The sequence below is a fragment of the Patella vulgata genome, chromosome 6, assembly GCF_932274485.2.
Source record: "Patella vulgata chromosome 6, xgPatVulg1.2, whole genome shotgun sequence".
NCBI classification, from domain to species: domain Eukaryota; kingdom Metazoa; phylum Mollusca; class Gastropoda; family Patellidae; genus Patella; species Patella vulgata.
Window position 1 is genome coordinate 5,873,030 of NC_065884.2, and position 26,288 is coordinate 5,899,317.

Sequence of the window (26,288 nt, forward strand, 5' to 3'; positions counted from 1 at the left end):
TTTAATTTCAAAGATGGGCGACACCTATCATTGGTTTCCATACTATGTCTCAGAGCCATGGAGCAACATAAATTGGTCATGATGCTTGAATAGTCGAAGACATATACTATCATCACCTACCATCAGTATATCACGCAGTCCCTATTTTGGCCTGGAAAAATGACTCTAAATATGCCTAAACTTTGACTCAAAATCGGTGAAAATAGGCTGAAAATCGTTATAGGGCCATATCTCCCGAATGGTTAATTTTTGAGATCGGCCCTTTTGGTCAACGAGTAGTCTAGTCGTCGGACTGATTAATCCCTGTGAATATGAATCCGATCGGCTGACCCCCACCTTATCACCCCCTGCATGGTTTTCTCGTGGAATGACACTTAAGTATACTGCAAGAATTTTGAGAAGTATTTATTCTGCTTCCATTTAATGGAGTTGAATAGAGGTATTTAGTCTCTGTGTGTATGCCAGATGTAAAACGGGGTAGAACCGCAATACAAAACAATATACTATTTGAAGAAGAATTTATTCTACTTGAATATTTTCCAGAAATACTACATTTTATAAATATACATTTAATTACATATATGAAAACATGCATTATTGCAAGTCTTTATTAAGGCTTCAGATGTCATAGAAATTATAAATTAGATCTTTATTTACACAACAAGCACAAAATCAACTCTGTAGACCCAGGGATGGCTTGGATTCAGCTTGGATTTAAACGGGATTTCGTTGACTGATTTAATTTTAAATGGCGTCGTGAGCGGAGATTAGCCGTTTCGTTGACGTCATACTCCCGGATCGAGGCTAAATGATAGAGTGTACGAAGCGAGGCCGCTGTTGAGCGATGACTTAACAAATGACATCTAAACTATTTAAAGTGCAATAAACTAAACACAGATAATGACAAATTATACAATTCCTGGAGACCGTGAGATGACTAATACAGACGGACAGGTCTTCTGTCTTAATAATATCAATAAAAATATTTTTATTTCCCCAATAGGCACGACGCCACTGGTGTATACCTATAGATTTATCATAATTGTATTATAATATTATGTCCTATATTCAATTGATTTAATGCATTCCCAAAATACAAGTAAGAATGAAAATTTACCCTTTCACTCATTTTGTCCAATTGTTATAAAAATCCAAAAAGGTAAAACACAAATTCGGATATGATGACAGCAGACAAAAGACAGCAGAGATTATGTAGGAGCAGTTAACGCCTGTCAATCAAACGATCGACCATACTAAGAATCGGTGAAGATGGAATTCAATCCCATTTCTAGTCAAAAATTACACTGGTGATAACTATGTTCAGAATAAAGTAATTTGACTGAAATTTCCAATATATTCTTCTTTAATCATCTATTTTTGAACTGTTATAGCAAGAATCTCCCATAATATATATTTAAGTTGATGTCCCACTAAATTGTACCTAAAATCGTTTTATACTTTCACCTTTGCCCCAGTTATTCTTCATGCGATTATAAGTTTGCTTACATTTTTCAAACAATGACAAAATCACTCAGTAAAGTAATGCCATGTAAGGATGTGGATGCAAAACAGACAAATGAAATGAAATGAAATGAAATGGAGTTTAACGTCCTACTGTTCTGCTCCTAACCTGGGCTAATGAAGACGGGCATACGCCATACAGTGTGCTATGAGGGAAATTTTGCCCGGACAGCGGCACTACGGCCTACTCTTATATCGAATTCCAACTGCCAAGGACAAAACAGACAAAGAATGTAACAATAATTAAGGACTTTAAAATTTACATTCTACACAGAGGGGTCCATCTACTTTATACTTCGAGAATAGATCTCTGTCCTCAATGGCCGTCATATCCAAAAATTAGAATATTGTTTTGTTGTGCGGGTTTACTCCGTTTCACATCTGACATACACACCACAGACTAAATGTCGGTCAACTAGCTTAGTGTCTGTTCTCAAGCGGGGCTAACTGTAGACAAGACAGCCTAAGTTTAGTATGGAAACTTCATTGTTGTTGTATTATGTCTTGTGACCTAAATTGGATTTTATTGGGTTACATAGTTTATTAATAACTATTAATGTCTTTATATGTTATCCATTAATCTAAACCTGTCGCCTGGATACTTTTATTATGACAGCATTTGACTTTTATTGTATTTTATCAAAATGTCGGATGGACAAATTAACCACAGACAGTTTAGTCAGTCAGATTGTTTTTAAAAAGTAATAAATTAAATAGTTGACATGTTTTAATTATTTACATTGACTAGAGGCGAGAATTAACTTTAAAAACAATAAGATAATCTTTCGGTGGCTGGGGATAGCAGGATGGCCGAATGGTTAGCGCATGCGCGTTGGTTCACAAGGTTTGTCATTGAGTCAAGTGGCGTGGTTTCGATTCTCCGCTTGTACGAGACAAGGAGTAGGGTCGCCTGTCCAACTTCGTGGGTTTTCTCCGGGTCCTCCGGTTTCCTCCCACTAATAAAGACCTCTACGCGCAAGAGAATTATTGAAATAAAATTGAATCATATCCCGAAATGATCTAGTTTGTATCGAGTGGACGTTAAACTCTCTCTCTATCTCCCTCCCTCTCTCGGTGGCTCAGTGACAAAGGTGTTTGCCATCTAACGTGGGTCCCAGATTCAATCCCTCCATTCGGTACTATTGATAAGGGGGAATCAAACTGGAAAATTTCGAGGAACGTTTCCTGACAGCACCGGGATTGAACTGTGGATCTATACTGGGATAATCCCGGGGGTGCCCTTTCGCACTTTTGAACCGCTTACAATTTTGCCAGTGGGATATCGGGAAATTTCCCGAAAGTAGAAAATAAAGGAGCAAAATAATATTCTTCTGGACCCCTTTTGAAACACGGACTCTAGCCTTTAAGAGAACTAAATCGAGCAATGAATTGTTGTGGAATTCAGAAAAATACTATAAGCAACTGGGGAGGCAATGCAACTCTAGGGAAATAATAGAATCAACTAGAAAGCCAATATAAACAACTAGAGCAACAATATAAACAACTAGAGAGACCATAGAAACAACTAGAGAGACAATATAAACAATTAGAGAGACAATATAAACAACTGTGAAAAACAATATAAACAACTAGAAAGACAATATACACGACTGTTAAAAACAATATAAACAGCTAGGGAGACAATATAAACAAATAGAAGGATGATATACACAATTAGAGAGACAATATAAACAACTAGAAAGACAATATACACAACTGTGAAAAACAATATAAACAGCTAGGTAGACAATATAAACAACTAGAAAGACAATATACACAAGAGAACTAAATCGAGCAATGAATTGTTGTGGAATTCAGAAAAATACTATAAGCAACTGGGGAGGCAATGCAACTCTAGGGAAATAATAGAATCAACTAGAAAGCCAATATAAACAACTAGAGCAACAATATAAACAACTAGAGAGACCATAGAAACAACTAGAGAGACAATATAAACAATTAGAGAGACAATATAAACAACTGTGAAAAACAATATAAACAACTAGAAAGACAATATACACGACTGTTAAAAACAATATAAACAGCTAGGGAGACAATATAAACAAATAGAAGGATGATATACACAACTAGAGAGACAATATAAACAACTAGAAAGACAATATACACAACTGTGAAAAACAATATAAACAGCTAGGGGGACAATATAAACAACTAGAAAGACAATATACACAACTGTGAAAAACAATATAAACAGCTAGAGAGACAATATAAACAAATAGAAGGGTGATATAAACAACTAGAGAGATAATATAAACAACTAGAAAGACAATATACACAACTGTGAAACACAATATAAACAGCTAGGGAGACAATATAAACAACTAGAAAGACAATATACACAACTGTGAAAAACAATATAAACAGCTAGAGAGACAATATTTATAAACAAATAGAAGGATGATATAAACAACTAGAGAGACAGTGGGTATGAACTGGAAGCCTTGAGTACTGACTAATACTTTAATATTTGTGTTTTTATTAACCCAGATTTTGACAGATATCCATAAATTTTGACTGAAAGGACACTAAAGTCAAGATATATTTTTCTGATTTCCCACTGGAGTGACAATAATTGAACTTATCATAAATAGATTTTTCTCCCTTTATTACTCAATATGTTTTGACATATAAAACTTTTAAAAATTCAATAGGCTAAATTGTTGCGTTTTTCTGGGGTTGTTTTTATTTTTAAAATTGTCGACCGCTTTCTAGTATAGATTGATTTATAATTTATACCATTTAAATCTTTTAATATGGATTTCTTTTCTGTCCTTACACACTGGATCCTTTGTTCTCTGACTCGGGTGTTCAAGTTACTGATCAACCTGTAATGTGTTGTTTTAGTACGTGCACAGGTGATTATTTAAGGAAAAATATGTGTTCATATAGAATTATAAACCGATAATGGTAAATCTCTTTGATCTTTGGGGTATATTCTATGCTCGGAATAATTTGCGGTCTGACAATCGGGAGGGGGATATATACAAAGGAATTTGGGGGTTTTCTTCCGAAAATTTTTCTTTCAACCTGTATCGGGTTATTCTTCCAAGGTAGGTATTTTTTTCCCATAAGAAAACATGATATAAGGTTTTTCTGACTTGAATTCTGGGATATTCTCATTTTACAAATATGTGAACATAGACGGTTTATAAGCAAGATAAAGTCGTCGACTACGGTTATATTGGGGAAGAAACACTTCAGACAAAAACTATCGATTCTTGGGTTATTGTTTTCAGTTTTTCTGTGCCCAGAATAACCTCAGCCTCGTGCTTTATCCTACACTGTACACCCCAACATACTAACCCGGGTATTGTGGAAAACAGATCATGCATTTTCATGCTTGAACTGTATAAGAAATAACAAGAAACACCGTGTTAATTAAAACAGATAAATATATTTTTTTTCAATGTGGATTGTGAAAAAGTATCATTACCAAAAAAACTCATCCAATAGTATAAGGAAAAAATACGCAAAACATAGCGAACTAGGATAAATTTCTATTTGGCCCTTTTTTTTTAGATAATTTTATCCTTTTCTGTTGGATGTCTATTCTAACTAAAATACCATTTGCACATCATCGCACATGTTAATTTTTTTTTCGCATATGGTTAGTTTATTCTGTGGCTGACGAATCGTGAATGTAAAACGTATTCCAGTCAATGCAGCATACTTCATTCACACCAAATGAATATTACATTATCCATTGGCCTGTTGTGGATTTTATAGATAGATTGCCAGGCAATGAAACATACGCACACAACAGCTAATTTGTCCGTGCAGTCAACAAAAGGTGTCGCATATGTTTTTTTTCTTTTATCGGCAAGGAAAACATTTACAACACACTAAAATCGACATAATAAGCCATAAAGTAATTGTCAGACTTGCTTCACTTCTAGTTCTGCCCTATTCTAACGTTTAGTACGCCAAGCATTAAATATCAAGGACCATAAATCTGACAGTAATTATCAGAAATCATTGAAAATCAATAGTTTTCTTCGCCTCATGACCTTAATTGTTTAGCTTCCAAAACGTGGACACCGGACGGGTGGACGGGTGCGTAGACAATATCCGAAACGTGGGCGTATACAAAAGTGTCGAAAACCTGAAATCAGTAAATTATAGGCTTAAAATACATTTATCCGTATACCAATCCAAATTCCTTAAAATTATATTTCAAAAACCTGACATTGGAATGAACTGATTTGTATGCATCGTGAATAAAATGTATACACTGGCTATATTCAGGCTATTGATCCACTCCCCAATCTGCTGAGTAAACAACAATATTATGACGTGCAAAATGATGTATTGACCCTGTTATAGACGAATTGGTCAAACGATTTTGGGTGATAAAGTGCCTGTGATAAACTTGGGTCTCTCTCGTACCGTCCATTTACATTCACTCTTTCAATTTTCTACACAGACAGAAAGAGAAAGAAAGAAATGGGGTTTAACGTCCAATCGACACAAACTAGGTCATTTTGGGACTAACACAAGGTTCAATTCTATTTCAATAATTCGCTTGCGCGTAGGGGTCTTTAGCAGAGGGAGGAAACCGGAGGACCTGGAGAAAACCCACGAGGTTGGACGACCCTACTCCTTGTCACGTACAAAGACCGCATATGTGTCCGTAATGCATTTATTGTGTCTACAGCCTATAGTATTAGAGACATTTGTGATTTTAGGTAGACCATACCCTCTAACCCCTTTCGAACCCGATTTTGGTAAACTTTCTTTCGCTAAAGACCACTGAAAATATGCGTCAGTTTGGGTAAAAATAAAGATTACACAGTAAAGATTACACAGTAAAATTACAAAATGAAATGAAATGAAATGGGTTTTAACGTCCTACTGTTCTGCTCCGAACTGGGTTAATGAAGACGGGCATACTCCATACAGTGTGCCATGAGGGAAATTTTGCCCGGGCAGCGGGCCTACTCTTATATCGAATTCCAACTGCCAAGGGATCTTTTACGTGCACGCCAATGTGTACACGGAACCTCGGTTTTTCGTCACATCCTAACGACTAGACAGCTGTCCTTATCAGGCCCTCCGTCAGTATATTGATTACGCTTTGACCAGATCGGCATAGGTATTTTTTTATCTCGTGAAGTTTGCTATCATAATTTGTACAGCTTAACACCAACATGTATTCCCAATACCGAGAAATGATAGACATGCCAGCTTTCTTTGATGCACAGTTTGTTTTTACTTCCCTTTTTTACTGCCTGGATTTAATGGATCCTGGTGCCAGCCATACACTCCCGGGCCTGAAATGACACAAGCTTCAATTTACAAGAATGACGCAATAGAAGTAACGCGACCGGTCAGTTAGTTAGATTTTAAATGGAGACAATGAACTATGACCAATTGACCGTTTTATTATTCATACAGCTATACAAAGTCGGGGTTATTTGATATTTATGACAGGACACGTTTTAAATCAAAGCGTGATATATTGGAAATCATTTTTTCAGAAGAGTGTTTGACGTTTTGAGACACTTGTCAGTTGATGTTGAAGATCTTTACGTGATTTATTGGAAATCATTTTCTCCAGAAAATGACCACTTGTCAGGTGGTCTTGAAGATATGGATGTGTTACTTTAAATGGACGCATATCTCGTTTGAAATAACATTTAGTATGCATAAATAACCATTTATTAAAATCTTATGACGTGAATATGACGAAAACGAAATAGTATAAAAGAATCAATATTCCTACACGTTTATCACAAAGCTCCCTGAGTCGTTGGAGGTGATCTTATTTCTTTGTGCATTCTCTGGATTTAACATACTAGACGTAGAGAAGTCTTCTAGAGGATTCAACTATGGCCGCTTGTAAGTTATTACTTCTCGCGCTTTTCGGGACTATTTTAGCAGTGACGCTGGCTCGACCATCGAACTTTAAAAAGATTGACTCTCTGATAGAAAAAGCAAAACGTAGTTCCAGCCCAGACAGCGACAACAAAAGATATGAAAACAGCAGAAGCAATGAAAACAGCAGTAGGGACGACAGCGAAAAAAGTAGTACCAGTTCCATTAGCAGCATAAGCAAGAAAGATATCAACAGCAACAGCAAAAGCAATAAAGACATCAACAAAAACAGCAAAGGGGGCGAAGACAGCAGCAGCAGAAGCAATCGCAGAAGCGACGAAAACAGCAACAGTAGAAGCGACGAAGACAGCAACAGCAGAAGCGACGAAAACAGCAACAGCAGAAGCGACGAAGACAGTGACAGCAGAAGCCACAGCAAAAGCGACGAAGACCGAGACAGCAGAAGTGACGAAGACAGCAACAGCAGAAACGACGAAGACAGCAACAGCAGAAGCAACAGCAGAAGCGATGAAGACAGCAACAGCAGAAGCGACGAAAACAGCAACAGCAGAAGCGACGAAGACAGCAACAGCAGAAGCAACAGCAGAAGCGACGAAGACAGCAACAGCAGAAGCGACGAAGACAGCAACAGCAGAAGCAATGAAAACAGCAGAAGGGACGACAGCGAAAAAAGTAGTACCAGTTCCATTAGCAGCATAAGCAAGAAAAATATCAACAGCAACAGCAAAAGCAATAAAGACATCAACAAAAACATCAAAGGGGGCGAAGACAGCAGCAGCAGAAGCAATCGCAGAAGCGACGAAAACAGCAACAGTAGAAGCGACGAAGACAGCAACAGCAGAAGCGACGAAAACAGCAACAGCAGAAGCGACGAAGACAGTGACAGCAGAAGCAACAGCAAAAGCGACGAAGACCGAGACAGCAACAGCAACAGCAGAAGCGACGAAGACAGTGGCAGCAACAACAGAAGCGACAAAGACAGCAACAGCAGAAGCAACGAAGAGAGCAACAGCAGAAGCGACGAAGACAGCAACAGCAGAAGTGACGAAGACAGCAACAGCAGAAACGACGAAGACAGCAACAGCAGAAGCAACAGCAGAAGCGATGAAGACAGCAACAGCAGAAGCGACGAAAACAGCAACAGCAGAAGCGACGAAGACAGCAACAGCAGAAGCGACGAAGACAGCAACAGCAGAAGCGACGAAGACAGTCACAGCAGAAGGGACGAAAAACGCCATAGAAGATGTTTTGGCCGTCATTATCATTATAGACGTTTTAGTCGTCATTATAGAAACAGAAATAGGGACGAAGACAGCAACAGCAATAGCAACAGCAGAAGCGACGAAGGCAGCAACAGCAGAAACGACGAAGGCAGCAACAGCAGAAGCGACGAAGAAAGTAATAGCCGAAGCAATAGCAGAAGCGACGAAGACAGTACCAGCAGAGGCAATAGCAGAAGCAACAGCAGAAGCGACGAAGACAACAACAGCAGAAGCGATGAATACAGCAACAGTAGAAGCAACGAAGACGGCAACCGTGGAAGCAACGAAAGACGTCGACACAAGAAGACGGGCATAAGAAGAATAGCGTACTGGTAGACACGGATTGTGTCACGGATACAACTATGGGTAGAATAATACAGGAAACGCCAAAACAAATAATATTATTTGATATCTTGAACATTTATGATGTATTATGACCAGAGAAGGTTTATAAATTATTTAAATTTAAATGGTCATTATGGCAGATTAGATAAAATGTAGGCAGTTTTCACTATAAAAGTGAACAACTATATAATGTAAAGGGGATATGTTGAAAATTTCCGTCAAATTGCTCCACACTGAACCGAGATATTAGCGATTGAATTTTAAGCCTAGCCTCGATCATCATTGCTAAAGTCGGTACGATATAAAACATAGTCTCGATTATCCATTTTTGGATTTAATCATCAATGAGCGCTGAGCAGCATATCGGATTCAAATCCAGTGAAAATCCGACATATAAGATTGCATCCAGAGTTGATTATGGTCTTTTCTTGTTAATATATGTCTAATTAATAGTTTATATAACATGCCAAGCCTAAAGAAAGACCTGCAGTAAGCAGATTTAGCTCTTGCATAATGTATTTTTAAATAAATGTTGTTATATTGTTGTTATGTCTGATATTTGGTTTCTTTATCGCTTTAGGACATACCCGATGTGGTCTGGGGCGGATTGGGGCAGGGAACCGGCCCGCGCTCCCGTGTCGGAGCAGTCCCTTTTACTGACCGCGAAGCCAGCACGGGGGGTCCGGGGCCTCTCCCCCTGGAAAATTTTGAAAAATGAACCCCAAATATGCGATTTGGTGGCATAGTTGATTATAATCTCTGTCAAATAATATATCTCATAATACTCCCGCAATTTGAGACCATTCCCGACAACCCAATTCTGTAATTTCATCTCTGAAAATAACGAGTTAATAAAAATGTCAAGGAATGTTTAACACCAGCCTCAGGAAATCGTCAAATTTTGCTTAGGCCTTAAATTTGAATATTTTTTTGGAGTTACGAACCATCGGCAGACGTTTCTGGCGCATCCCCACAAACAGGGTGCAGGTGACTTAATAATTAGTAAATTTGCAGCCGACAGTGTCGGGTGAATCCGATGAAATTTTCGGATGAAATTCGGAATCCCCATTCCCAGCACACTCGGCCCAGAAAGTCTATTATACCAGCCCATTCCAGACTCCAGTGATGGCGTGGCGGTCCGTTAAAGCCACCGGCCACATACAACATGATCATCATTATGATTTGTTTTTAGTATTTCTGTGAAGGGGGTGGCCGAATGGTTAGCACGTGCGCACTCTATCATAAGGTCTGTCATTAAGTCAACTGGCGTGGTTTCGAATCCCCGGTTGTACGTGACAAGGCGTAGGGTCGTCTGTCCATCCTCGTGGGTTTTCTCCGGATCCTCCGGTTTCCTGCCACTGCTAAAAGAATGAAATTCAACCATGTGTTAGTCTCGAACTGACCTAGTTTGTGTCGAGTGGACGTTAAACCCCATCTCACTCTCTCTCCTCTCTCTCTCTCTCTCTCTCTCTCATTTCAGTAAAGTGGATTATAGTTTTAATCCTTTTGTATTTGATAACCCCCATGCTTGACTGCTCCTAGCATAAGTACAATAGCGGTGTGGGGGTGCGGGGGGGGGGATAACGGCGAAATACATATATCATACGGATGTAAATACAAAAACGATTTTCAGTCAATTGTTTATAGGTTTATACTGTAATATCTAATTAATAAACTATAACACATACTTATGGAAGAACAATTACTGATTTATTTGGGCGATTTATTTGGGATAACGGCGAAATACATATATCATACGGATGTAAATACAAAAACGATTTTCAGTCAATTGTTTATAGGTTTATACTGTAATATCTAATTAATAAACTATAACACATACTTATGGAAGAACAATTACTGATTTATTTGGGCGACGTTTCGAAGAGTATTCTCTCAACGTTTTCAAGCAAGGGCCTGGCAAGGACAGCTGTCTAGTCCTTCGGATGGGACGAAAAACCGAGGTCCCGTGTATACATTGGAATGCACGTAAAAGATCCTTTGGAAGTTGGAATTCGATATAAGAGTAGGCGATAGTGCCACTGCCCGGGCAAAATTTCCCTCATAGCACACTGTATGCCGTATGCCCGTCTTCATTAGCCCAGTTTAGGAGCAAAACAGTAGGACGTTAAACCCCATTTCATTTCATTTCATTTCATTTGCTTGATAACGTTGAGAGAATACTCTTCGAAACGTCGCCCAAATAAATCAGTAATTGTTCTTCCATAAGTATGTGTTATAGCTCTATCCAGTTACTAAATGCCTCTAAAAGATCAATATCTAATTAAGTGAGCAGTCCTAATTGAATTGAAGTATTTTGTGTCTGCTTATTCCAGTCTACACATCTTTAGTCTCGTTCATCAAATTATGTATTAAAAAAACACTTACAATGGTAGTAAAAACACAATAATAATGGAATATGTCAAACTTGCATCACGATTCGTCAATTGGAACGTATATTATAACCATTTATATACATGTATATAACATTTGAAGCCAAAGGCAATACTTGCAATTTGCAGATTTAACTCTTGTATAATGCCTCTCTTTCTCTTTAAACCAAGACGGTTACATTTTAAATAAACAAATTGAAAAGAGACTGGCATGTCACCAATATGGCCGTTTTGTTATTTATTGGGCCATATCGAGGCATGTTCATGTGACATTTAAACGAAATCGTGATTTTAGTTATTGATTGGAATTCAGTTTTTCTAGAATAGTGTTTGAAGTTTTGCTAGAGTTGTCAGAATTTATTTAAGGACCTTATGTGTTTTTTTGATTTGTCACTTTAAATCGACGAATATCACGTTGTAAAAAAGAGACATTATTCTTAAGTAGCCATTTAGTGACACGAATCAAACGAGGTGATGGTCTATAAAAGCTCAAATTTTCCTACACGCTTATCACATAGTTCCCACGGATCTTGTAACAGAAGAAGTTCTCTGGATTTAACGTACTTGTCGTAGAGAAGTCTTCTAGAGGATTCAACTATGGCCGCTTCCAAGTTATTGCTTCTCGCGCTTTTTGGGACTCTTTTAGCAGTGACGCTGGCTTTACCATCGAACTACAAGGAGATTGACTCTCTGATAGAAAGGACGAAACGTAATGCCAGCCCAGACAGCAACAGTCGTAGCGATGAAGATAGTGACAGCAGAAGCGACGAAGACAGCGATAGCGAAAGCGACGAAAGGGAAAAACGTAGTGCCAGCCCAGACAGCAACAGTCGTAGCGATGAAGATAGTGACAGCAGAAGCGACGAAGACAGCGATAGCGAAAGCGACGAAAGGGAAAAACGTAGTGCCAGCCCAGACAGCAACAGTCGTAGCGATGAAGATAGTGACAGCAGAAGCGACGAAGACAGCGATAGCGAAAGCGACGAAAGGGAAAAACGTAGTGCCAGCCCAGACAGCAACAGTCGTAGCGACGAAGACAGCGACAGTCGTAGTGAAGAAGACAGCGATAGCGAAAGCGACGAAAGGGAAAAACGCAACGCCAGCCATGGTAGCGACAGTCGTAGCGATGAAGATAGCGATGAGGACAGTGATAGCGAAAGCGACGAAAGGGAAAAACGCAATGCCAGCCGTGGTAGCGACAGTCGTAGTGATGAAGACAGCGACAGCAGAAGCGACGAAGACAGCAGATTCGATTAAAAAAGTTGACCCCGAACGTTCTGGTAGGCACACAATGTGACACGGACATCCCGGTGAATTAATATAAGAATATAGAAAAAAAACCAATCAAAACAATCCTAAAATATACGTTCATGATGTAAAATGATTCGGAAATGTTTATAAATATATTTAAATTGAAATGAGTTGTCTTCTAATTTCAAACCACATTTGTTATTTATTGGTCGATTCAGCACGCACACCTGTCTCTGTGTTCTGGACATTAGCTTTGTCTACGACAGTTCAGTTCTAAACCTGAAGTTTATTATTGAATTCAAAATAAAGAGTGGGCCGTCGCTCCGATGTCCGGGCGAAATTCCCGGTCTACACAAAAACAACGATAATGGCCATGGAAAGGGGGAGTGAATAGACCCTAGCTACGAGAACGTGGCTAAAGACTTTGAGATATACTGGCGTGTCCTTTTGTTTAGCTACGATTGGGTGCCTGTAGTGTCACCTGGCAAACTTAATTTCTTTATTAATGCATGTAACAGCTAAAATATAAGTTAATTTTATTCTATTAGATCTTATTACACATACGCAGCCCAATCTACTGAAACAACTTTCATTTATTGTCAATTAAAGATACATTAGTTAAGAGTTTAATAAAGAGTTGGTCATTCTTGCTATAATAATTCAAAAATAGATGATAAAAAAAAATTCATTCAAATTGCTTCATTCTCAGCCAAATTATCATTGTTTGTAGTTTTGACAAGATGTGTGCACAGTGGTAACCAGGGCACTGGTATAATCGGGACTCAGCCTCGCTTTCCCATTTTTAAATTAAATTTTTAAATGGCGAACCGTTTTAATCTAGTTAAAATCTCGAGTATCCGATGCCATCGAGAGTCGATTAGTGTCTTGTTTTGTTAATAAATGTCTAATTAATAGTTTATATAACATTTCAGGCCTAAAGAAAGACCTGCAATAGGCAGATTTAGCTCTTGCATAGTGTATGTTTAAATAAATCAAGCGTTTTTTTTTATCAAAATTGATACGGACATTCATAATTACGTTGATTACTCCTGCGCAACTCGGATCAGGTTAGTACATTGAATGGCTATTGTACACGAGGCCCCGCCTTTATGTGTTATTATCGTTTCGATTAAAAACGAGGGGTTTGTACCCGTGTCAAGTAGGATTTTCTGCTTCATTGTAGTTGGATGTGGCATAAATGTTATCAATCGTTGTTTTGAAGAAAAAATTGTCAAGTGTGCTTATTTGAAGCCCGATGTGATAAGCGTTGGGGGTTTGCCAGTTGAAACTATATAGCACCATCTCCTATCTCGAAACACAGAGGTTTGAGACATGAGGTTTCGTATCTAATTAGGCCCCTATTGTAATATATCGGCCTCAAAATGGTTTTGCAAGAGCCACAATCACACACACACAGATTGCCAGTTATTGTCCCAGATGTGATTGAGTGACGTACTGGAAGGGGGGGGGCGGTTATCGCGAGGGTGTTGGATCAGAAGGTCATTAATTGAGTTAAGTGTCGTGGTTTCGATTCCCTACTTGTACGTGACAAGGAGTCACCTGTCCAACCCCGTGGGGTTTCTCATCTGAAGGTCGTCTTGGTTCCTCCAGCTCCTAGAGACCCCTACGACGAAGCCAAAAATTGAAACAAAAATTGAACCATATGTTAGTCCCGGAAGACTTTAAACTGCTATGCACCTACTGAGCTAATGAAAACGGATATACGCCATAAAGTGTGCTATCAGGAACATTGTGCCCGGACAGCCACGCCACAGCCTGCTCTTATATCGAATACCAACTGTAAAGCGTTCGTTTACACGTACGCCAATGTGTTCACGGGAACTCGTTTTTTCCTATCTGAACGACTACACTGATACCCCCTTATCTAGTCTAGTTAGTTTAAAGAAACATTATGGGAGATTAGATAAAGAGCTGGCAGTTAAGAATTAGATAAAGTAAAAAATTTCAGTCAAATTGATGCACTCTGAATTTAGCGATTGAATTTTCGACCTTGCCTCCATCATCATTACTAATGTCGGTACGATAAACAAAACATAGTCTCGATTTTCCATTTCATGATTAAAACATGAATGAAAGTTGAGCAGCAAATCAGATCCTAATCCAGTATATATCGCAGGCTAGCGATAACATCGGGATTTGATTATGGTCTGGATAAGTTAATTAATGTTTAATTAATAATTTAGATAACATTTCAGACCTAAATAAAGACCTGTAACAGGCAGATTTAGCTCTTGCATAATGTATGTTTAAAACTTATTGTATTACATCGTCATTCCATTGTACAATACAAAGGATTAGACAAAAGTTCTAACAACTTACTTATAGACGAACAATTACTGATTTATTTATTCGACGTTTCGAAGAGTATTCTCTTAACGTTTTCACTTGCTTGATAACGGGGATCACGTGGCTAAGTGGGTAAGACGCTGGCTCGCTAGCCTGGAGGTCGGATGTTCGATCCCTGCATTGGCCGAGAAAGTTGATCGAGATTTTCCGGCGTGGTTCCCCCCTGTCAGTGATGCAGGACGGAGGGCCTGACAAGGACAGCTGTCTAGTCGTTCGGATGGGACGAAAAACCGAGGTCCCGTGTATACATTGGAATGCACGTAAAAGATCCTTTGGCAGTTGGAATTCGATATAAGAGCAGGCGATAGTGCCGCTGCCCGGGCAAAATTTCCCTCATAGCACACTGTATGGCGTATGCCCGTCTTCATTAGCCCAGTTTAGGAGCAAAACAGTATAGGACGTTAAACCCCATTTCATTTCATTTCATATGCCTTATAACGTTAAGGGAATACTCTTCGATACGTCGCCCAAATAAATCAGTAATTGTTCTTCTATATAGTCCGGTGACTGAAGGGGGGGAATCGCCACCCGAGCTGTGAATTTATGAGACCAAGTTTTTCTAGACCATTTTTTTGCGTAGATTCCGCATCTGGGTGGTGATCAGGCGTTTGAGGGGGCGTTTGCGAGATATAGGGGGTCAAATGTCTACAATGGGGGGTGGGGGATGTCATTATGTTGACATAATATATTAATAAAACATAAATTTCTAGGACTGCCCATCTATAAATAAGTGTTTATGATGCCCCTCGACAACTGTTTTGATTTATGGGGAGGTGGGGTGTGGGTAGCAGGTGTTCTCGTGTGGAGGGGTGTGGTGGGTATAAAATTGGCGGGGAAATGAGTTCACGTTGATTTAAATGATGATTTTCTAAGAGCTTGATGAAACATCTCTAAATATGTTTATAAGATTCCTATTGTATGGGGGTGGAAGCGGTGAGGGGGGGGGGCGGTGCGGGTGATGGCGGGTGGCAACATGTATTTTTGTGGACAGAAATCATTTCGTTCATAATTTAGCTTAAAGTGGTATGTCGTTAGCGTTTTCATTCAAAATATTAAATTATAATGGTACTTTTCAAGAGATCTAGAAATGTAAATCAAAAACACATTAACTCAGAGATATGTTTAGTTGTTAGTTTATTCTTTGTCTTCATCAGAAGATTCAAAATCAAAAGTTCATATGAGTGAGATAAATAATTTCTTGGTTGCTGGCCAACAGCTCGCATATCCTTTGGATATGCTTCAGAAACCAATTCACATTGTAAATCTTCATTCCAGCCTTGTATTGCAGAGTCAATACGGCGAAAACCGACTTACATCAGTAGATGACACTAGAAGAAGTATCTTCTGGAGAAATTTTAATTGTGATGAAATATAACAAAACTTTCTTTTTTTTATTACCATCTTGCCCGAGTTGTTTTTTGCTGCACATTAAACGCAATAATTATGTTGCAGCAATATGGAGACAGGTTGCAAAATTAATGATCGAACAAGATGACTCTGCAATACAAGGCTGGAATGAAGATTTACAATGTGAATGGGTATCTGAAGCATATCCAAAGGATATATGCAGGCTGTTGATCTGCCATCAAGAAAATATCTATCCCGCACATATTATAAGAATAAACTAATATCTAAACATGTGTTTTTCATGTACATTTCCAGATCACTCGAAAAGTACCATTATAATTTAATATTTTGAATGACGATATTGGCACTGAACGAAAACTCGAGAAAACACTTTTCAGGTCAATTTTGAACCAAGTGGTTTCTGTCCCCCAAAATACATTTACCCTCCCCCATACAATGGTAATCGTATACCCATATTTAGAGATGTGCAGTGGAATTAAAAAGTAATGTTTTTACCAAGCTCTAAGAAAATCATCACTTCCCGCCAATTGTACCCCCCTCCATCCATACACGCACACCTGCTACCCCCACCCCACCTCTCCACAAATCAAAACAGTTGTCCAGGGGCATCATAAACACTTATTTAAAGATGGGCAGTCCTAGAAATGTATGTTTTATTAATATATTACGTCAACATAATGACATTTCCCCCCCCCCCTATTGTAGACATTTGACCCCCTATATCTCGAAAACGCCCCCTCAAACGCCTGATCACCACCCAGATTCGAAATCTACGCAAAAAACTGGTCTAGAAAAACTTGGTCTCATAAATTCACAGCTCGGGTGGCGATTCCCCCACCTCCCTTCAGCCACCGGACTAATAAGTATGTGTTATAGTTTATTGCTCTATTCAGTTACTAAATGTCCCTAAAAGATTATTATAACAACTTAATTTATGTTCTAACTTTGTAATTAATAAACTTGAATTTTGTTCCACGATTTTAATGTTTTAATCCCTATGTTTGACTACTACAAAAGCCATTTAATTTTACTTGGCCCTTTACTATATTTCACGAAAACGGTTATTTATAAGAGTTTTTTGTTTTCTTCATCAATGTGCTGACATTTAGGTTTCATGTAACACCTAGCTGATCAGGACTCTCACTAATATTATACAACTTTTGGGAAATATTCCCTCTTTTATGGAAGCGTATACGGGTCAATAGCGCGATAGATACCGCAATATTAAGTTGGTAATATGTCAACATATTGAGATTGTTCTGGTGATTTTATCACTGAAAAAACAATTTTTGCCGAGTTATTTGAATAACTCTGTTATATGTCGTCATTTCGTTTTAAATGCACACGTCGACATAGCGAATGGCGATATTTTGCGAAAATGTCGACATATGCTACGGCGATATGGAATATGTCGACAAAGCTTCAGAATAGCAATATCTTAACGCAAACGTGCACTTTTAAAACGAAATGGGGACATCTAACATAGCGCGTTGACTCAATTAACTCGGCAAAAATTGTATTTTTAGAGATAAAATCATCAGAAAAATCACAATATACTGACATATTACTGTATTAATATTGTGGTATCTATCGCGCTATTGACCCCTATACGCTTCCATACTCTTTTCATTTTGAGTGATGCCAGGACCACAATAGGTCAGGGACTGTACAGAGCAATGGACGCTTATACCCCCGTTAGACCCGGGTGGCGTTCTTACTGCGCTGCTACGGCGACGAAAAATGGTCTCAGAGCGCGTCAACATCGCCATAAGCGCGGTAAAAGCGTGGTGGACACGCCGGATATCGTGTGTGGTTTCCATGGTCGCCAATGATCGCCGACTCACGGCGTTAGTTTTGAACATGTTCAAAGCAAACGCCAGGGAAAGCTGTGTCAACGCGAATTTTTTCAAGTTTGTAATTTTTTGGTAATTTTCTCGCGTTGTGTTCACGTTTGTCGGCGACCATGTGTAGTTTCTGGTGGTCGTACGGTCGCAGCAGCGCAGTAAGAACGCCACCTCGGCCTGACAGGGGCATCACAACTAGCCGGAGTTTAAGCGAGCAAAAAACAACCCCACCACTAGTAGTAATGAATCAGACTATCTTCTGAATCTGAGTGAGGCCATAATAAAAAAAATAAACAATGAAAATATGTGTTTTTCTTTTTTTTGAATTAATAGAAACATCCCTTGCAGATACTATTTTTAATTGAACACTTTGCATATAAATAAAATACCACATTGGTTGGGCCTGCGTGTCAACTGAAGGGCCTTACATGATCATGTGTCACACAGGTCCTTCGGGCCTGTGCTTGGAAAATATTTGTTTCGGACACTGGCTATCCCCCGGATCTATTCGATCATTTGATCTGACATGTGCGTTTGTTTTTTGTGGTGTCCATATAGTGTGTCCTGTCCGTAGGTTTGTCTTGTGTAGGCTAATTGTTTGGGTGTGGTGCGGACCCCGTGTGGTCCCCATGCACTTACTATTACAGTCGTCTTCTGTTTTAGAGTGTAGACAGGGTTAAATCTAAATATTAAGGTTAAATGCAGATTTCGTCAAGGTCGCAAAATGTAACTAGCGCTAACCCTAACCCTAATTCAAGACCTAGCTCTAACCCACAATCTCATCAACTATCACTATCCTTTTATCCTATTTACATCTCGCGACCTTGACGAAATCTGCAGGTGTCCTTAATATTTAGACCAGATCGACGATGTAGACAGTTACACGCCCGGGGATAATAATACAACTAGTAAACCTTATGCTGTACATAAATTATGTATATAAAAAACACTTAAAATGGTAGTAAAGTCACAATAATATTGACATAGGCCTATATGTCAAACTTAGATCACGACTCCTCAATTGGAACATAAAACAACTGGTGATTGAGACAGATCTATCCGAACATGCCCGATATACATGTTTTATGTCAAATTGAGAGAGAGAGAGAGAGAGAGAGAGAGATGTAACGCCCATTCAATACAAACCAGGTTATATCGGGACTAACTTATGGCTCAATTTTAATTCAATAATTCGCTTGCGCGTAGGGGTCTTTAGCAGTGGGAGGAAACCGTGGGACCCGAAGAAAACCCACGAGGTTGGACAGGCGAAATCCAGACGGTTAAATTGAGGGCAACGGCTGTTTTTTATGAGGTGTAGGGGGTAAACTGCCACTAGGGATGCCGCACCATACATGCGTTGACAATCAGTTAAATGAAGATATAAGTGTTCTTTAAACATACATTATACAAGAGCTAAATCTGCCAATAGCAGGTCTTTCTTTAGGCCTGAAATGGTATCTAAATTATTAATTAGACATTAATTAACTTATACAGACCATAATCAACTCTCGATGGCATCGCTAGCCTGCGATATTTACTGGATTATGATCCCATTTGCTGCTCGATTTCCATCCATAATTTAATCATGAAATGGATGATCGAGACTATGTTTTTATCGTACAGACTTTAGTAATGATGATCGATGCTAGGCCGAAATTACAATCGCTTAATTCTCGGCTCATAGTGGGTCATTTTGACTGAAATTCTCAGCAAATTGCCCTTTCATTATCTAGTTTTTATCTATTATAAAAAGAACAACCAGCTCTTTATCTGATATCCCATAATGTATCTTTAATCAAACGTTTTATACAAAAAAAAATAGCAGGATGGAGGGCCTGAGAAGGACAGTTGTCTAGTTGTTACGATGGGACGAAAAACCGAGGTCTCGTGTATACATTGGCTTGCACATAAAAGATCCCTTGGCAGTTGGAATTCGATATAAGAGTAGGCCATAGTGCCGATGCCCAGGCAAAATTTCCCTAATTGCACATATTGCACGCGTTAGCAGAGTCCGAGTAGAACAGTAGGACGTTAAACACCATTTTATTTCATTTCATTACAAAAAAATATGATGATGATGCAATCTAACAATATTCTCTTTAAATATCTGACATTGGAATATATGAAACACGGTATTTTGTATTATTTATTTGATTAAGGCTTGTCAGTTGCACCTGTGTTGCATGCTGTAAATGGTATGGAAGTATTTGGACTAAGACTAGTAATTATTTCCCCTTATTTCATGTGGACGAATGTACTTCGAGTTATAAATAGACAATTTTCCCTTGATTTTTTTCTCCCCTCTTCCTGCATTTTTTGGTTGACTTTTTGGTCTAGAATTGGAGAAAAGGGATCAAATTTGCAATTTCATAGCAGTTTGGGGTAATACTGATGATAGGGGGTGTAAAGTGTCTTTCTGCAGAGCAATCATTGTGTCGGAAGTGAGATTTTCACCCCAGTCAACCTCAAATCTGCGTAGCAAAAAATCTAAATGGTCAACCCCCTACAAAATTATGATGAGGAGATTGCCAAATGTTGTCCCCATTGTGCCTATAAAGATTGGAACCAACGGAATGTTGAGCAAAAAAAAAGCTACAGTCTGTGATGTTACAGCCATTTAACATTGAAGTCAATGGGCAAATAATTGCTAGTCTGTCCATTTGTTTACAGTTGTCTCCCTTTCATTACTTAATGATCAAAGCCAGTCTTATTTAGAGTTGACTGTCTTATGTAATTATATTATTTGTATACAATTTTTTTCATTTATATTATATTTACCTGGTGGTTTTATGTTAAGTAAAGCCTTTGTATCAAATATACCTATGTCTTTTGTATCTTGAACCCAGTCGCTTTGGCTCAGGGCCGATTTTAACGTGCCTTGGAGCGCGTCCGTGCTCTAATGAGCGAAAACCGTGCTCTGAGAGATAAAAAGTTTCAATTTGAGCAAAATGGTACGCCACGCATCACTGAAGAGATGTCCATCATCCAAATCCATATTGTTTTGTAAATTTGAATCTGAGTTATCGGTGTCTACCTCAATGTGTGCATTAACATGAAGAGAGGGACTGGGAAATGGGGTTTAACGTCCACTAGTCTTTCGTATAGGACGAACAACCGAGGTCCTGTGTACAAATTGTCGTGCACGTAAAAGAACATTTGGCAATTAGAATTCGATATAAGATTAGGTCGTAGCACCGCTGTCCGGGCACAATTTCCCTCACAGGACACTGCATGGCGTATAACCGTCTTCATTAGCCGTGTGTTTCATTTCTTTTGCGTGTACACTGAAAATCCACTTTTCGTGCCATCCGAACTACTTAACGCTGTTTCTAGCTAAGCCCCGCTTCCTGAAAGTATACACAACTGTATCTCAGCAATTTGTTGGCAGGTCCGTCATAAATTCTGCATGCATTAGATGCTGAAATTAAAAATGTATACACAAGTTTTGTCAAATCTGCCAACAATTAATGAGATAAATACGTTTGGTTTAGTTCTGATTTCATTTCAGTGGGATTCACAAGCTGATTAAAATAAATACAGATCAATATTTCGTTTCGTTTTTTTTTTCCTTTCGATGACCAACACTACATGAAGATCTGACCGGTTGTAGCGATAGGTCGCGTCAGAGGTCATACGAGCGGCTTTTGACCCTATGACTTCAAACATTGATTAATCAATCAGCGTTGACGTCTCTAGTGATTTACCCAGTCCCGTGCATCGCACGCCAAGAAGTCGCCGTAACAGATGGTTTCATTGGCTAATCCCTCACGCCACCCAGAACGCAGATTATATAACAACTCTTCCAGATCCCAGTGTAGGACATACAAATAAAACGAAATTTTGAACTATAAAAAACGAAGCGAAATAAGATCTGTGTTTTTATCAGATTGTGTGATTCAAGGATAGACTGAGATGACCCTTTTAGTGACAGTAGAGTAGACTCGGGTGCTCATAAAGAAATTAATGTTCTTTCGTAGTTTGTGGGCACTTTGTAGTCTCGAATTTACGTATTTTGGATAAAATGACACGCACAGAGGCAATCTGTTTTTCAGAGTATTACGTAAGTCTTCTAATATCTCTGTAAAATATGACTGCCTTCAACACATGACGTCATATCACGCGCCGTCAATCATTGGCTCAATGGCGCGTGCATTGTTTACATAAGACATAACTGATTCGACCAGAATGGCGCCTTTTACTCAAATTAATACCCATTTACACTAAATTAGGAAATAATTTTGACCTACAAATACTTCAAACGTCTTTATTTATTTTTCTAATACATAAAAAAATGTTTTAGAATTTAATTTGTCGAAGAAAAAAAGTTAATTTGTGGCTCATTAAGTCGCATCGATGTCATCCTTATCAGTGATTGTCGCGGCCAAGCGAATATTCACTGCGGATCAGTGTGGCACAGGGGTAGTAGGGCATTCAGGATATACTCTGGAAAGTACCTTTTACATTCAGTTTTTCAAAACAATTCTCGCGCAAGGTGGGGTGCAACTTCTCAATACTCCCACCCTACAGAGAATGTCCTTCGCGGGGCCAGGCGTAGACGGTTCGCCCCGACCCCTAGTCAGTCCCCGTGGGTTTCAATGTGTGCAACGAACTCGTTTATAGGTCAAGGAGTCGATTTTAGATAGTTAGATCAGTCTAAATTAAAATGTCTTTTTTTTAAAATTAAAGGGACAATAACACTCTTGCTGGCTTGAAAGCTCCAGAAAATAAATAATATCTCTATCTAAGTACTAGATGTTTAAGTGTCCTACCTGTAGTGTAAATTATCCATTACATCCTATTTTACTTTTCCAGAGGGTTCGAAAATATTTTTAAATCGAAGTTTCATTTGAAAAGGCTTACGTTAGACGTTTCAAACCATTATGTTGGATTTTTTTTAAAATTTTTAAATAAGGTGTGTTAAGATGAAATTTGTATCATCAATTAATTGAAATATTCTAAAATAGTACAATTTGTTGACCAGAATAAAGATTGGGACACATTATTCAGTTTTAGTTAAGCACGTGTATTATTAAAAATTTGATTACGGTTTATATAATATGCGTTTTGACATAAATAGCAGCACTTCCATCATTCCTGTCTGGTTAATTGCATATAGATTGTCACATTACTCAAGTAAACGAACTGGTTTGATCCAGACTCATTACACAATCGACTTTTTATTCAATGTGAAATATCTCAATAACCATATAAATGTCAAATATTTGGTTGTTTCAAGGGTAATTATATTCGTAGACATGTTATTAAAGGTACCTTCTCACTAGTTATATTGGCGATGGTACCTTCCCGCGTACAAACTGTGGGATTTGATGACTTATTGGTACTAAAATCATATTAAAACTAATATTCCAAAGTTTTCTCCAAACCCTCAAAAAACGTTAACGGCAAAAGAACTACCCCATGCCGCAAAAATCTATTTGAAGCAGCGTTGTTTGTCACGTGACTTGATTGAGGAAGAGTCGATTTTTGTTTGTATTTGTCGCAATCTGATTAAAACACAGATCCTATTTCGTGTCGTTTTTTATAGTTCAAAATTTATTTTTACTTGTATTTACTACACTAGGATCTGGGAGAGTTTTTATATAACCCGTGTTCTATGTGGTGTGAGAGATTAGCCAATGAAATGGTCTGTCAGGGCGAGCTTTTGGCGTGAAGTGCACGGAACTGTGGGTAACCCACTAGAACCATCAACGCTAAAATCCGCTCGTATGACCACTGACTCGACCTTCCACTATAACCGGTCAGATCTTCATGTAATGTAGGCCATTGAAAGTATGAAAAAACGAAACGAAATATAGATCTATATTTTAATCACTTTGTATTTGTCGTTAGTCAGTGCCCATAAATATCAAAGTCTAAGTTAATTCTTGGATAATTTCTGTCACCTTTTTCCCGTCGTTTAACCGCAGAGTCTACTGGATGAAAACATCCACCAATGTTCTCACATCAAATTGGCCATCAGGGGGTTTGGGTGGCCGAATGGTTAACACGTGCGTGCTATATCATACTGTTTGTCATTGAGTCAACTGGCGGGCTTTCGATTCCCCTGTTGTACGTGACAAGGAGTAGGGTCGCCTGTCCAACCTCATGGGTTTTTTCCGGGTCCTTCGGTTTCCTCCCACTGCTAAAGACCCCTACGCGCAAGCGAATTATTGAAATAAAATTGAACCATGTGTTAGTCCCGAAATGACATAGTTTGTGTCGAGTGTTAAACCCCATTTCTCTGTCTCTCGTTAGCCATTATATCAACGCATAAAAAGCGATCCTTACGGCATTCGGGCGGATAGGCTGTATGTTAGTTTTGTGAGTGGCCCGTGGTGTTTTTCAGGGAATCCAGTATTTTTATTGTAATATTGAGTTTTTCCGATATATATATATATATATATATATATATATATGATTACTTTTGCGGGAATGTATCTTTAAATTCTTTTGTTTGTTTTTTTAATCTTTTTTAAAAATTTCAAATCAATTATTGCTCATGTCTAGAATAACTTGACAGCACTCAATCAACGAATGGTATTTAACTTCAAGTTTTTGGTCAAACGTTATCATACTCCTGACTCGCTTTGACGTCTCCTGTGTAGACATTCTCCGGAATATCATTACTTCAATAGGTGAGGTCTCGGCCAAGTCTTAAAGATGACTGGAGCAAGACTGGTACTCCTCTTGTTTGTTGGGCTTTGTGCCGTTTTGGCATTAACATATGCTCGACCAGCTGAAACCAACGAGGTCGATGCCATGCTAGAAAGAGTGAAACGTAACCCAGGTCCAGGTGGTAGAGAAGGTGACGAGGACGGAAAAGGTGACGAGGACGGAGAAGGTGGCGAGGACGGAGAAGACGGCGAGGATGGTGAGGATCGGGAAGGTCGAGAAGAACGAGATAAACGCGAGGCAAATGGTGATAGGGATAGTGATAGAGATGGTGATAGAGATGGCGATAGAGATGGTGATAGAGATAGAGATGGCGATAGAGATGGCGAAGATCGTGGGGACCGGGAAGATCGAGACCGTCGAGATAAGCGTGAGGCAAATGGTGATAGGGATGGTGATAGGGATGGTGATAGAGATGGTGATAGGGATGGTGATAAGGATGGTGATAGAGATGGCGATAGAGATAGAGATGGTGATAGAGATGGCGATAGAGATAGAGATGGCGAAGATCGTGGGGACCGGGAAGATCGAGGCGATCGAGATAAGCGTGAGGCAAATGGTGATAGGGATGGAGATAGAGATGGTGATAGAGATGGTGATAGGGATGGTGATAGAGATGGTGATAGAGATGGCGATAGAGATAGAGATGGCGATAGAGATAGAGATGGCGATAGAGATGGCGAAGATCGTGGGGACCGGGAAGATCGAGGCGATCGAGATAAGCGTGAGGCAAATGGTGATAGGGATGGAGATAGAGATGGTGATAGAGATGGTGATAGGGATGGTGAAAGAGATGGTGATAGAGATGGCGATAGAGATAGAGATGGCGATAGAGATAGAGATGGCGAAGATCGTGGGGACCGGGAAGATCGTGGGGACCGGGAAGATCGAGGCGATCGAGATAAGCGTGAGGCAAATGGTGATAGGGATGAAGATAGAGATGGCGATAGAGATGGTGATAGAGGTGGCGATAGAGACAGAGATAATGATAGAAGACGGGGTAGAAAAGGTAGGCGTTGTAATAGAGATAGGGATGATGGTGATAATGATGATGGCAGAAGAGGTGGTAAAAGAGGAAGGCGTTGTGATAGAGACAGGGATGGTGATAGAGAAAGGGATGGTGATAGAGAAAGGGATGGTGATAGAGATAGAGATGGTAAAAGAGGTAGGCGAGACTAATAAGTTGGAAAAGTTGAGCGTACATCGTCCGATCAGAGACCGTTCCCAGGGCCATTGAGAGGAAATGTGATGGGGCGAGACCCTTTTTTGCCCTGTCCCTTCTTTCCAACACTAGTCATATCTAGATGATTCACTAGCAGATTGCGATAAAGCGAAAACCTTTGCACATACTTATATAAGCTTCAAAGGAACAATAAAAAAATTCATGCATAATTGCCCATTTCAATTTTGAA

General features: G+C 39.1%; 1 protein-coding gene across 1 annotated transcript; it reads left to right on the forward strand.

The window, feature by feature from the left end:
* Positions 1-7,736: 7,736 nt before the first annotated feature.
* Positions 7,737-23,190, forward strand: LOC130013127 (protein starmaker-like; the record flags this gene model as incomplete). Its single annotated transcript, XM_056101682.1, has 3 exons — positions 7,737-7,791; positions 8,245-8,328; positions 23,186-23,190. Coding segments are annotated over 3 exons (144 nt in total), but the record flags the coding sequence as incomplete, so codon positions are not given.
* Positions 23,191-26,288: the final 3,098 nt, after the last annotated feature.